Source organism: Aureobasidium melanogenum (assembly GCF_000721775.1).
Source record: "Aureobasidium melanogenum CBS 110374 unplaced genomic scaffold scaffold_3, whole genome shotgun sequence".
NCBI lineage: Eukaryota > Fungi > Ascomycota > Dothideomycetes > Dothideales > Saccotheciaceae > Aureobasidium > Aureobasidium melanogenum.
Genome location: NW_024470055.1, coordinates 1152026 through 1167027, shown reverse-complemented (window position 1 = coordinate 1167027; position 15002 = coordinate 1152026). Strand labels below are relative to the sequence as shown.

The following is a 15002-nucleotide window of genomic DNA, read 5'->3' as shown; positions in this document are numbered from 1 at the left end:
CTCCCATCTGATCTTACTTTGGTATAACGAACACAATCCATTGCTGGTATCTTTTATCATAGACTTAAGCACTACGACTTACACCCTTAATCAATAATATGCCGGCAAGAACTCTTTCAGGCGACGAAACAACACTCAGAATGGACGAGACATTGTCCATTCTCAACCCCATACCAACCAGACTGGAAGGTCCTGGGCTACTTCACGAACTTATATCAGGACCTGAGACTCCCGGCATTGCCCTTGAATACTTGGACGCGAGTGATGAGAAGAGCACATTATCTTACGCGGACCTGCACCGGGAAGCAGAACATCTAGCATCGCGAATTACTGAGGTCAACCGCCGAAATTCACAGAAGACACCTGGAATTGTGCCCATTTATATTCCGCAATGTACATCTTTGTACATTTCGCAATTGGCGATCCTCAAATCAGGAGCTGCATTCTGTCCTTTGAATCTGGATGTGCCAGAAGACAGACTGAAATTCATATTGCAGGATACTTCGGCCAGTATTCTCTTGACGACTACCACCATGCGTTCAAAACTGCCAGACTTGGAGAACGTTGTTATTCTTGCTGTGGATGATGGAAAGTCGGGACCCAACTCCTCTACCACATCAGAAACGCTTGAGCATGAATTGGCCTGTCCTGATACTTCCTCGCTCGCCTACATCATGTATACCTCGGGTAGCACTGGTCTGCCGAAAGCGGTCTGTCTGTCACATCGGGCAGTGACACAATCTCTCCTGGCACATAATAGATTCATCCCAGAGTTCTCCAGGTTCCTTCAATTTGCAAGTCCAACGTTCGACGTCAGTGTATTTGAGATCTTCTTCCCATGGTATCGTGGATCTACACTGGTCTCTGTCGAACGCAGCCGCCTGCTTAGTGATCTTCCTGGAACGATTACTTCATTAAACATAGATGCTGCAGAACTCACGCCATCAGTCGCTGCCAGTCTCGTCCGTACGAGGGACAATGTGCCCACCCTACGGACGCTTCTCACAATTGGCGAGATGCTCAACACGCCGGTCATTCAACAATTTGGCGGTTCAGACGAACGGCCTGGTATCTTGTACGGCATGTACGGTCCCACCGAGGCTGCCATTCATTGTACCCTGCAGCCAAAATTTGCAGCAGATTTGCCTGCTGGCACCATCGGTATCCCCTTGGACACAGTCTCTTGTTTCATCGTAAAGCCAGCAGAATCTGCTAAGCACGCTAGCGAGATTGAGGTCTTGCCGATAGGCGAGATTGGTGAGCTCGTTGTGGGCGGATATCAGCTAGCGGATGGCTACCTCAATCGAGACGAGCAAACCAGAGCAGCTTTTGTATCTCATCCAAAGTATGGTGACCTTTACCGTACGGGTGATAAAGCTCGCCTCCATCGTAATGGCACGTTGGAATGCCATGGACGTATCTCGAGTGGTCAGGTCAAACTGAGAGGTCAGCGCGTCGAGCTAGGAGAGATTGAGCATGCCGCATCAAAGGCTGCTGGGTGTCACGCAGTAGTTGCAAGCGTTATATCTGGTCTTCTGATCCTTTTCTGCATCGGTGACTCTGACAAACTCGCTCCGGAAGATATCAAGAGCGCTTGTCAAAAGTGGCTTCCGGCTTATATGCTACCTAACGATATCGTCCTACTCGAGGATTTCCCTTATCTTCCGTCAGGCAAGGTCGACAAGAAGAAGCTGGAAAGCGATTACAGTTCGAAGGCCCCAGAGACATCAGCAGAGCGTTCTGATGTATCTGAAAGTGCTAACAATGTAGCGCGCTCAATACAAAGCGTGCTTGGCGTTCCCATTGACCAGAATACTGATCTCGGGGCTGCTGGACTGGACTCGCTGAGAGCAATTCAAGTTGCTTCTGAGCTGCGAAAGCAAGGTTATGCTGAAATTAGCGCCCTTGAGCTGCTCTCGGTGTCTAATGTGCTTGCTCTTGATCAATTGCTTCAAACCAAGGCTTCTTCTGATGGCGTTCGCGAACACGACGCTGGAGAGTGGGAAAGCATTGTCAGCGAGCTGAGATCGAATGTCGAAGCAACGTTCGAATCTGGAACAGCTGTCGACAGCATAGAGGATATCCTTCCGTGTACGCCACTCCAAGATGCCATGCTGGTCGAGACAGCAAGGCAGCCCCAAGCATATTGTAACGAGCTCCGATTCACAGTGGCTTCAGCCATTCCTTTCGAGAGACTGCGTCAAGCGTTATATACGTTAGCCGAGAAACATGCTGCCTTGAGATCTGGCTTTTGCGTATCTGCAAGTTCTCACTGCTCCTACGCTCAAATTGTATGGAAGAGTATGGCTGCCTCACAAGTTGCGCGTGGCGAGTCACAAACCGGCGGATGGTCTATCACGGATAAAGAGACGCTTCTGAGACCACTTCTGTTTCAATACAGGAAATCTGATGCTGGCATAGAGCTCATTATGAACATTCACCATGCGCTGTATGATCAATGGTCAGTGGAAGTCATTCTCGACGATCTGGACGACTTGTTGCAAGGCAAGGAGATCCCAGAAAGACCATCATTCGGGGCCGTCAACGAGTTCCTCAGCCTTCAGCGAAACGAAGACCAGACATCACATCTCGACTTCTGGCGGGATCATCTGTCTGGTGCCACTCCCAGCCGCTTACCCAACTTGTCACCAAAATCGATACCCTCACAGGCCCTACAAAGCGCTGAGTATTCCATCAAGATGGATATGCAAGCACTAAGTGAAGCAGCCCAGACACATTCTTGCAGTCCACATGTTTTCTTTCAGGCTGCATATGCTGTCCTCCTTGGTTCGTACATGGGTACAGAGGATGTAGTATTTGGTACGGTCTTCTCTGGAAGAACCTTACCTATTGTCGACGTTGAGAATATGGTCGGGCCTCTTTTGTCGACTCTTCCTTCACGGATCAACACCGTAGAGTGTCGAAGGTTCATCGATGCTTTACGTCGCCTCCAAGGTGATAATCGAGATATCATGCAGCACAGTACGACTTCCCTCGCAGATATCAAGAAGACCTGCGGAGTAAACCCAGGCGAAGCTCTCTTTGACAGCATTTTCGTATGGCAGGAGACTGCTCGGTCGAACTCACGAGCTCAACCTCTGCTAAAACTAGTGGAGGCACATGACTATCTGGAGTTCAACCTGACACTGGAGCTCGAACCTACTCAGCATGGCGTGAACGCCAAGGCCACATACCAATCGAGCCTTCTACCTAGACAGCATGTCGAGATCTTGTTGCAACAGCTTGACGCTCTGGTCAAAATCGTGGTAGCACGACCTGACACCCTCATGAATAAGCTCAGCAGTCAGCTTCCTACCTCAGTATTGTCAGTCGCAAACCCCGATCCGCAATTCTTCACATACAAGGCAGGACTTGGATCTCTTGTTGAAACTCATGCTCTCGAAATGGCCGATGATTTGGCTTTGGTCTTCGCGCAGGATATTCGCAAGGGGAGCTCGACCGTCGAGAGTTTGACATACGGTGAGCTCAACACTCAAGCAAATCAGCTAGCCAACCATCTTGTCTCGCAAGGTGCTAAGCCCAACGAGCTTGTCTGCATCTGCATGGAGAAATCTGTCGCCCTATATGTTTCCATTCTTGCTGCCGTCAAAGCAGGCTGTGGTTACCTGCCTCTAGTCCCTGAGACACCACCAGCTCGTATCAGCCAAATTCTTGAAGATGCGAACGTGCGATTCTGCTTGACCGACTTCTCAACAACACAGATGATTTCTGGTTTGAGCAGTTGCCATGTAATTGATACCACTGCTACCGATTTCTCCAAACAATCACACTCAAGTCCTCAGCTTGCATTCGAGCCCACAGACATTGCTTACGCAGTCTTCACCAGCGGCACTACAGGCAAGCCTAAAGGAGTCCTGGTAACCCAAGAGAACATACTTAGCAACCTTGAGGTCTTGAGCAAGATTTATCCCGTCCCTAAGGGATCCAGATTACTTCAAGCCTGTAATCAAGCGTTCGATGTCAGCGTGTTCGAGATCTTCTTCACCTGGTACACCGGCATGTGCCTATGCTCGGCATCCAAGGACGTTTTGTTCCGTGACCTTGAGAACGCCATCAACGAACTCGGCATTACACATCTTTCCATGACACCGACTGTAGCGGCATTGACGAATCCAGCTCACATACCGAAAGTACAGTTTCTTGTCACTGCTGGAGAGGCTGTCACGCATCAGGTTCACAATGCCTGGGCTGGCAAAGGGCTTTACCAAGGCTACGGCCCATCTGAGACAACCAACATCTGTACGGTAAACCCAGCAGTTGAACATGATCATGTCATCAACAATATCGGTCCACCATTTGTGAACACATCTGCGTTCGTGTTGACGCAAGACTCTGACTTCCGGATGGTCCCTCTTGGCGGCCTTGGTGAACTTTGCTTTGGTGGCCAGCAGGTGTTCCGTGGCTACCAAAACATGCCCGAGCTCACAGATAGCAAAATCATCAACCATCCAAGCTATGGCCGCATTTATCGTAGTGGAGATCTTGGCCGGCTGCTGCCTGACGGAACTATCTTGATTCAGGGTCGCACTGATGATCAAAGAAAGATTCGTGGGCAAAGAATCGAGCTTGGTGAAATCTCTGGATGCCTACTGCAAGTCGAAAATGTGCAGGACTGCGCGATTGAAATTGTCAAATCTGCCGACAACGAACGTTTGATGGCCTTCTGGATCCCGAGTGGTCATTCCAAGGATACGTACTCAATCCTACAGCCAGATGACTCGTTGAAGAAGAGCATAGCCACGATTTTTGCACACCTCATCGAGCATCTACCAGTTTACATGATTCCCGACGTGTTGGTACCTGTCTCGGCTATTCCTCAAACCTTACAAGGCAAGATTGACAGAAGGCGACTCGCCAATGACGCCTCAGAACTCGGTGTAGATGTCCTAAGCGCATACTCTCAGAGCTTTGACGACGAGAGCGACGCTAGTGAGCTCTCTGCGACCGAGAAACAGGTGCTCTCAGCACTTGCCGACACGTTGCGCGCGCCATCTACCTCAATTGGCCGTTCTACCTCTTTCTTTGCATTGGGACTCGATTCCGTATCAGCAATCCGTTTTGCAACGAAGCTGAGGAGTGAGTACGGCTATGAACTTGACGTATCTCGAATCCTGAAGAGGCCTACTGTTGCCAAGCTAGCTTCTCATCTCCAGGAGTCACAGCCAAAAGGTGAAGAGCAGAATACCGAACATGCTTCAGTGGACTGTGAGACAGCCATTGGCTCTGACCTTCGTGAGAGTGTGGTATCTCAACTCCGTGAACATGGTCAAACTGCTCAACAGGTACTTCCATGCACACCTTTGCAAGAGGCAATGCTATCCGCAAAGGATACATCAGGATCTTCAGCGTACAGAAATAAGACGTTGTTCCGTCTCCACGGTTCAGTTGATAAACTGAAATCGTGTTGGGACACCATGTTGCAAAGGCATGATATCCTGAGGACGACTTTTCTTACGACTGAAAACTCAAAGTTCCCCTTCGTGCAAGCTGTACTCTCAGAATGGACGTTGCCGTGGGAAGAGTGTGACACCGTGCCCGATGATCCCTCAGCCTTGCTTGAGTCTACACAAACTCATGAGGACCCTCTCCACGAAACATTGCCACCTTGGAAGATCCGGGTCTACAGGGCAGACTCCGCCGTCTACCTTGTACTCGACATGCATCATGCTCTCTACGACGCCAATGCGATGTCTAACCTTTTGCACGATGTCGAACAGTCATACAAAGACCAGTCGCTTCCTGCTCCAGTCGCATTCAAGCCTTTCCTGGACTTCATGGTTTCTTCGAGTGTGGAACAGGCAGATAAGTTCTTTGGGGATCATCTGCAAGGATTTATTCCAAAGCCTTTCAATACTTCAACCGACGGTAGATCAAGAGAAGGCTTCGACACGATCACTGACAGGCTTGACATCTCCCGTGATGCAGTGGAAAGTTTCCTGACAAAGCACTCGACAACCATGCTAAGTCTGATCCAAGCAACGTGGGCGAAGACATTGTCTGCTTCGCAAGGTTGCTCGGATATCTGCTTTGGCAATGTTGTCAGTGGACGTAGCGTGCCTGTCGATGGTATCGAGTCTTTGGTTGCACCATGCTTCAATACCATTCCTCTTCGCGCAGATCTGTCGAAGCATAAAAGCAATTTGAGCCTCATCAAAGCTCTCCAGAAAAGCAATATTGAGAGTCTGCCATACCAACTCACTGCTTTGCGTCGCATCCAAGCACAAGCTGGTACCAACGGACAGCGATTGTTCGATTCTCTTGTCCTCCTGCAGCAGACTTCGACAGATCTTGATGCAGACTTATGGACTCTTGAGGGGGAAACGGGAGTTATGGATGTAAGTGACTAACACCAGTGAATTAGTTTCGCGCTCTGGCTAACACGGTATAGTTCCCTTGCATTGTCGAATTCACGCCGACTAGCGAATCATATACCTTTTCCTTGCATTTCAATCGGTGAGTACAAGCATATTTTCTATCGAAGCTGATCATCGCAACTGACATACACTAGGAGTTATCTGGACGATGAACTTGTCGCCAGTCTTCATCAAGCGTGTTTGTCTGCATTTGCATCTTGCGTAAAATACCCTTCTAGCGACATTTCTGACTTTATCGATTTCGACAAAAATCTGGTGGCTAGCAGTTTGAAGCCAGACGAGGAGTACATGCAGTCTTTAGAGGCTGTTCAGCAGAAAGGAAAAACCAATTCTGGACGCTCCAGTAACGAGTCTTGGTCGAAACTTGAGCTGCAAGTTCGTGCGGCTTTCTCTGCTGTATCATCTGCTCCTGAGGACCAGATCTCAAGGGACACAACAATCTACAAGCTTGGCTTGGACAGCATTAGTGCGATCCAACTTGCGAACCGGCTTCGTAAAGAAGGACTCCCAGTACAAGCCAGCGACGTAATGGAGGGCCCATCATGCTCTCAGTTGGCATCAGCTGTTCAGACTCGATCCCACACTCCAACTTCCGACACACCTGCATTTGACTTTGATGCGTTCGACAAACGCTATCGCCATGTTGCACTAGACGCTCATCAGGTTCTCTCTGATAGAGTTTCTGCCATTAGACCTTGCACGCCTTTGCAATCTGGCATGCTGAGTGAATACACACACTCTGGTGGGCATCAGTACTTCAACCATACTTTCTATGCAGTAGAGACAGACATCGATGCCCAGAAGCTTGGCCTTGCGTGGTCTAAGGTTCTCGAGCAACATGAAATCTTGCGAACCGGGTTCATTGATACTGACGACCATGAGCATCCTTTTGTCATGCTGACTTATGATAAGTTTGATGTCACTGAACTAGAGATTCAGGCTTCTTCGGCAGACAAGTCAACGTTTGAGAAGCAGGAACGAACGGCCGCAGACTCTGTTAAGGATAGCCTCTCTCTACCTCCCTGGAGATGGAGTTTACTTGAGGTTGAAGGCAAACGATGTCTGCAGTTCTCTGCACATCACGCCATCTTCGACGCAGAGAGTCTTCGCTTGATTATGACCGATCTTCAGTCTGCTCTCTCCAATGGCTCTGTCGCTGTAAGACAGTCAATTGAGAGCGCCCTGAGTCACATCCTGTCGAGCAGTCAGACTGACATGGATGAACAACGTGCCTTCTGGTCGCAAAAACTCAGCGGTGCTCCGGTCACTCGCATGCCCAATTTGACACCGCTCAGAGCCTCGAGCACAGAAGCAGTTAATGTCGAGTTGGTCTTTGGGATCCAGCGCGATGAGCTAGAAGCCCGCTGTCGGGATCTTGGTGTTTCAATGCAATCAGTTGGCCAAGCCGCCTGGGCCCGACTGTTGAGCGCATATACCGGAGAATCACAAGTGACGTTCGGAGTGGTCTTCTCTGGCCGCACCGCTCCCGTGACAATGGACGCTGCTTTCCCGTGCATCACAACCCTCCCTGTCTCCAGCAATACTGCAGTAGAGGACACGCAACTTCTTCAAGATTTGATGTCATACAATGCCAGCATTCAGAAGTATCAGTTCACGCCGTTGACTAGAATTCAGAAGTTCGCGGAACTGCCGAGCGAGGCCTTGTTCGACTCTCTCTTTGTTTACCAAAGGCCTATCAACGACGATGCTCCCGATTTCTCGTGGAAGATCATACGCGAGAAGGCTTCGGTCGAACTTGCTGTTTCCCTTGAGATGGAAGCACTCAGTGAAAATCGCCTTGGTCTTCGGCTGACGATCGACCCTACTCAAATACCTCTGGAGCAAGGTAATATCATATTGCAACAGATGGAATCTATCGTTGCCAATCTCTTGAAGTTCGAAGACACACTCGATAAGTCGGTACTGTCTATCGTTCCTCCAAAAGACTCTATCATTCCGACGGCCTTCCAATATCTACACGAAATGACTGAGGCTTCGGTCAGAGACCATCCAGACCGCATCGCCATGGAATTTGTAGACGATCTGGAAGACGGCCAGATCTCAAGTCGACGCTGGACCTTCCGCCAACTGGATGAGGAGGCCAACAAGATTGCGCATCTCCTAGTTGATCGAGGTGCCAAACCTGGTGACATCATTGCGACTTCATTCGACAAATGTCCAGAAGCATCATTTGCATTCTACGGTATCCTCAAGGCTGGCTGTGCCTTCTGTGCCATCGACCCTACAGCGCCTGCGGCCCGCAAAGCTTTCATCTTACAAGACTCGAAGGCTCGAGTCCTACTGACATCTGAGTCGATCCGCTCAGAACTGGTAGACTCAACCCAGTGCGATCTTGTCGACCTGATCAACTTGGCAGAGAAAGACAAATTGTCATCTTCAGCGGTTCAAGTCAAGTATCTGTCCCCTTCTTCTGTCAGCTATGTCTTGTACACTTCTGGAACTACGGGTACACCGAAAGGATGTGAACTCACCCATGATAACGCTGTTCAATTGGTCATGGCCTTCAAACGCTTGTTCAAGGGAAGGTGGACAGACGAGTCTCGCTGGCTACAGTTTGCCTCATATCACTTCGACGTATCGGTCTTGGAGCAGTTCTGGACATGGATCGTCGGCATGCGTCTGGTGTGTGCTCCTCGAGATCTGATCTTGGAAGACATTGCGGGCTTTATCGATACCATGCAGATCACTCACCTTGATTTGACACCATCTCTTGGTAGACTCCTTGATCCTGCCTTGGTTCCTAGCCTGCACAAGGGTGTCTTCATCACTGGTGGAGAAGCGCTCAAGCAAGACCAGATCAATACTTGGGGTGAAGTCGGTTGTCTCTTCAACTTCTACGGACCTACAGAGTGCACGATCGGTGTTACCGTCTTCCCTTCTGTTCCCAAAGAGGGAAAGCCTTCCAATATCGGCTGGCAATTCGACAACGTTGGCTCCTACGTCTTGGCGCCTGGCTCGCAGACTCCTGTATTGCGAGGTGCTGTCGGTGAACTCTGTATATCCGGAAAGCTTGTAGGAAAAGGCTATCTGAATCGTCCCGAGCTTACTGCAGATTGCTTCCCCTACTTGGATGCTTTCGGCGAGCGAGTCTACAGAACCGGCGATCTTGTTCGTCTCTTCCACGACGGATCGATTGACTTCCTGGGACGCAAAGACAACCAAGTCAAGCTCAGAGGACAGAGACTCGAGATTGATGAGATTGAAGCAGTGATCAAGGGTTGTCAAGACATTCAAGACACCGTCTGTGTTGTCGCAAAACACCCGAAACAGCAGAAAGATCAGCTTATTGCTTTCATTGGTATCAACGAGTCCAGGAAACAAGGCAAGCCAGAGCTGTGTCCTGCAGAGTCAACCAAACATCTTATCCAAGCAGCACGCACTGCATGCGAAGACCGCTTGCCTGGATATATGGTTCCAACACACTTCCTACCAATCGAGCGAATTCCTTTGTCTGTGAACAACAAAGTGGAAGAGAAGCTTCTTCGTCAACTTTACGCTGACTTGCCCACTACCGCCATCCAGAGTTATGCCACTCAATCAGACGATCAACAGTCTCTCAGCGAAGCAGAGCAAAAGATTGCTCGAGTCCTTGCCGAGCTTCTCAAGATCGATGAGAATGACCTCAGGCCTTCGTCCAACATCTTCACTCTCGGACTCAGTTCCATCTCAGCTATTCAGTTCACCAGGAAGCTCAAGACAAATGGCTTCAAGAACGCGCAAGTAGCGACCGTCCTCAAGAATTCAACTATCGCTAGGTTGACGAAAGCGCTCGCTGCAACTACAGATGCGTCAGCTGGCGAAATTTCTGATGCCAAACAAGTCATCTCTGCCTGTCGACAGAGGCATTTGGGTACGGTCACTCGTGTTCTTCGTTGCAAAGTGGACGATGTTGAAGCCATTGCACCGTGTACACCCTTGCAGCAAGGTATCATCTCAAGATCTTTGGCCAGTGATTCTGCGCTCTATTTCAACAGCTTCAAGTATAAGGCTCAAGGAGTGGATCTGCAGAGACTCGAGAAAGCCTTCAATCAGGCCATGGAACGGACACAGATCTTGCGTACCTTCTTCGTTGAGACCGATGACGGATATGTACAAGCTGTAAGGAAGACGGGTCATCTTCCATGGTGGACACTCGAAGTCTACGATCTTGCCACTGTGGATAGCGTCTTCGCTAAGCGTAAACAGAAATGGCGCTCGTACAACACGTCTCACTTGACAGTACCTTTTGAGATTGTGGTTGTGCAGTCTGGCTCAGACAGCTTTGTATCTGTCGACCTGCATCACGCGCTCTACGATGGCAATTCTTTCGACATGTTGATGGACAACGTCTCCAAGCTTTACGCTTCTGAAGAAGCCGAGTTCGGCAAGCCTTTCGTTGGTTGCCTGCCCTTCGGTCCTCTGCGCAACGTGCAAGGCGCGAAACAGTTCTGGGTGGACCATCTCCAAGACATTGTGCCTACAGCGATGCCTTCACTTGTCGAGAGTGGGTCGGGTCAAGACGCACTTTATACAGCCAGCCTTGAAATATTGTCGCAAGCAGATGAGCTGCGTCGCTCTCTGGGCGTGACAGTTCAAGCTTTGGTTCAAGCAAGTTGGATCGTTACTCTGCGAAAGCATTATCAAGGTGCTGTTGGTACAGTCGTTTCTGGGCGCTCCATTGACTTCGACGGCATTGAGAAGGTCATCGGACCTTTGTTCAACACCATTCCCTTCTACCTGAGATGTGAGCCAGGAGACACATGGCAAACTCTTGTTCAGAGATGTCATGACTTCAACACGAATGCTCTGCCATATCAACATACACCCCTTCGCGATATCACGAAGTGGTGCAATAAAGGACGGTCAGAGCCGCTCTTCGACGCGTTGCTTGTATATCAAGGTGTCCTTGACGACTCCGACACTAACAACTCGATCCTCAAGCCTTTGTCGGACGACGCTTTCGAAGCCGATTACCCATTGTCATTCGAGGCGGAGGAGGCTACCAATGGAGAGCTGAAAATCTCTCTGGCTGCCAAAGCCTCAATTTGCGACGAGACGAAGGCTCGGGAATTGATCGATGAGTTCCACCAAGCCTTCTTGGCAATGGTCAAGTCTCCTGAGGATGACGCTGCTGCTAGTCTTGGCCGTACTTTCGATCCGCTTCCTAAAAGTGCAGACAAGAAGGGACACAAAGTCCAAACCAACGGCACACGCAATTTCGATTGGAGTCCCGAAGCTTCCATTATCCGCTCGGAGATGGCCAACCTGGCTGGTGTGCAGGAGGTTGAGGTTGATGAACATACTTCCATTTTCGAAATCGGGCTGGACAGTGTAGACGCTGTAAAGCTCTCATCGCGTTTCAAGAAGAAGAGTGTCGCTCTGCCTGTCAGCACTATCATGCGATCACAAACAATCGCGCAGATGGTCTCGAGATTGACCAACAGCAAGAATGACAACTCGAAAACCAAGTCTGAGGGCGCCTTCCAAGCTCTTGAAAGCAAGCTTACCTCATACGCAAACAGCAGTATGAAGAACTTGGAGCGCGTTCTTCCAGCCAGCCCGATGCAGGAAGCGTTGGTCTCAGAGATGATCAAATCGTCCTACAAAGCCTACTTCAATCATGACGTCTTGAAGATCTCGAAGAACGTAGACCGTGAGAGACTCGAGAAGGCGTGGCAAACAGTGATCGGAGCCTCTCCAATCCTCCGAACTGGTTTCCTTGAGATTGATGATCCAGACTTGGATGCCACGTTCGCTCAGGTTGTCCACAAGCCCGAAATTTTGAGCTTGGAGTCTATCAAACTGTCAAGTGAAGATGCAATCGACGAGCATCTGACGCAGATCAGCTCCAGCGTATCATCAGCCGCTTTGTCCGAACCTCAGCTGCGTTTGACACGGGTCTCCACTCCTGATAGTGACTACATTGTACTATCGATTGCTCATGCTCTCTACGACGGTCACAGTCTTTCGCTGCTTCACCAAGACATCTCGAAGGCTTACAGTGACACGTTTGAACCTCGTCCGTTCTATGCTGAGATCTTGGAAGACACTTTCGATGGTAGCGATGAGGAGGCTGTCACGTTCTGGCGCAGCCTTTTGACCGATGCAAAGAAGACTCAGCTTCCACAGAACCAAAATGTTGAAACAGTCACTCACCGCGTAGAGAAGATGAGTCACATTTCCGCCAACGACCTTTCATCATTCTGCAAGCAGCAAGGAGTAACTCTGCAAGCCGTGTGTCAGACAGCGTGGGCATTTGTACTCGCTCATACTGTACAATCTCTGGATGTTATGTTTGGTGTTGTCTTGGCTGGTCGTGACAGCGAACTTGCCGAGCAAGTCATGTTCCCGATGATGAACACAGTCATCATGCGATCTGTGCTGCATGGAACCAGAAAAGATGTGCTTCAAAGCATACAAGCGACTATTTCTGATATCGCCAACCATCAGCACTTCCCGCTACGTCAGATTCAGGCTGCCTGTCAAGGACAAGTTCAATCCAACGAAACTGATGCTTTCTTCGACACGCTCTTCACCTTCCAGAGACGTCCAGATGGCGACGATACCGAGATGCAAACACTCTATGAATCTGTCAATGGAGCCTCTGAGGTTGATTATCCTGTAGCTGTTGAGGCTGAAGTTGTCAGTGACTCACTGATCTGGCGTGCTGCTTGCAAGAGCAACGCACTTGACGAAGGCGGTGTCAACGGCCTTCTCAGCACTCTCGATAGTGTCTTACAGGCCATTGTCGACAAGCCGTATGAGCCTACTCTGACATTCCAAGGTCAAGAAGTAAGTGTCTGTAACCTATCTGCTTTCAGACAAGTGGAAGCTGCCGCAGACCAGACAACAGACGCTAGCAAGGAGGTCGTCGAGAATGAAGACAACTGGTCAGAGACTGAATCCGTAGTGCGGGAAGCTATCGCAAAGGTCACAAAGACACCGGAATCCGAGATCTCAAAGACTGCGTCTATCCAGAACTTGGGCGTCGACTCAATCAACGCTATCAAGATCTCGGCTTTGCTGCGGAAGAAGGCCGTCAGAATCACAGTCAGTGAGATTGTACGCGCTGGATCGATTTCAAAGATTGCATTCGTGGCACAAGACAAGAGCACCAAGAAGACGGCCAAGACTCAAGATGACACTGCTGATAAGGCAACTGCCGATGTTATGACACAGAAAGGTTTCGCACCTGATCAATTCGGCTTTGAAGAACAACAGATCGAGCAGATTCTCCCTGCGACTGCTGGTCAAAGTTACATGTTAGGCGCATGGCAAGCTACTGACGGACAACTCTTCTATGGAGAGTTTGAGTATGTCACTACTGTGTCGACCGCCATGGACAGCATCAAGCAGGCATGGCAGAAACTCGTAGCCAACAACGCAGTGTTGCGCACAGTCTTTGTCGCAACTCAAGACAATGAGATGCCTTTCTTGCAACTCGTGTTGCGGGATGGTCCTGTTTCATTCGTGGACCTGGACAACGAGGAGAAGCCGTCATCAGCCTTGAAGCAGCCATTCGTTCGTCTGACTGCACAAAAAGCAGACGATACTCACAAACTCTGCCTCAAGATCCATCACGCACTGTACGATGCTGTGAGTTTGTCTTTGCTGAGCCAAGAGCTTGGTACTTATCTGCAAGACTCTGCTGCGACACAGAAGTCTTCTGTCACTTTTGCTGACTTCATTGCTCCATCACTTGATACGGATGCCAAAACTGCAAGGAAGACATTCTGGACCGATTATCTTCAAGGCGCACAACAACCACATCTCGAGTCTGACCTTTCGCCGTCAGCCCGCCACATTGAGGTCTATGACCCTCGTGCCATGTCCGATATGCCCAAATTTGAGAACGAATTAAGAAAACAAGGGCTCAGTGTCCAGTCTGTATTCTTCGCAGCTTACGCAAGAGCCTACAGCTACAACACCGATCCCACAGCCGAGGACGTGATCATAGGCATCTACTTAGCCAACCGCTCGCATCTGGAAGATCTGTCCAGCCTAGCAGCACCAACGTTGAACCTCGTTCCTTTACGTGTACGCTCGCCGACAAAGACATCTCTTGCTGAACTCGCAAAACAGATCCAGAAGGATCTGCAGCTCATCGGCAATTCAGAGAATAGCAGTGTCGGATTGTGGGAGATCGAGGCATGGACGGGAATTACAGTGGACACGTTCGTCAACTTCGTGAAGGTGCCCGATAATGACGACGACGCTGCCAAAAAGCAGGCCGTCGTTATGGATGAAGAGGCAGAAGAACATCGCACTGAGAAGCGAAGTCATGTGTCTGATGCCACTGCTAACGACTTTGTCGTGCCAAAGGAGCTGCAACGCGAGGATCTGAAGAGGACGTACAAGGTAAGTCACCAACATCCAAGATCGCTGAACGCGCTTACTGACATTGGACAGCGATCACTGGATATTGAGGCAACTGTCGCTGATGGTGCGCTTGGCATTGGTGTGTTTGGATGGGAAGACATGATGGACGTAGAGCAAGCTGAAGGCTTGATCGAAGAGCTGAAGATCGAGATTGGAGGATTGCTCGAGAACTAATAACACAACAACAAGATGAGGAGCAGAGTGAAGAGAAAAGGGAAAAGGAAAAAA

General features: G+C 49.7%; 1 protein-coding gene across 1 annotated transcript; it reads left to right on the top strand.

Moving 5' to 3' along the window:
- Positions 1 to 98: 98 nt before the first annotated feature.
- M437DRAFT_41229 (peptide synthetase) lies at positions 99 to 14948 on the top strand (the record flags this gene model as incomplete). The annotated part of the gene is made up of 3 exons (XM_041020344.1): positions 99 to 6356; positions 6410 to 6474; positions 6530 to 14948. The coding sequence occupies 3 exons, from the start codon at positions 99 to 101 to the stop codon at positions 14946 to 14948; spliced, it is 14742 nt and encodes a 4913-aa protein (XP_040883026.1).
- Positions 14949 to 15002: the final 54 nt, after the last annotated feature.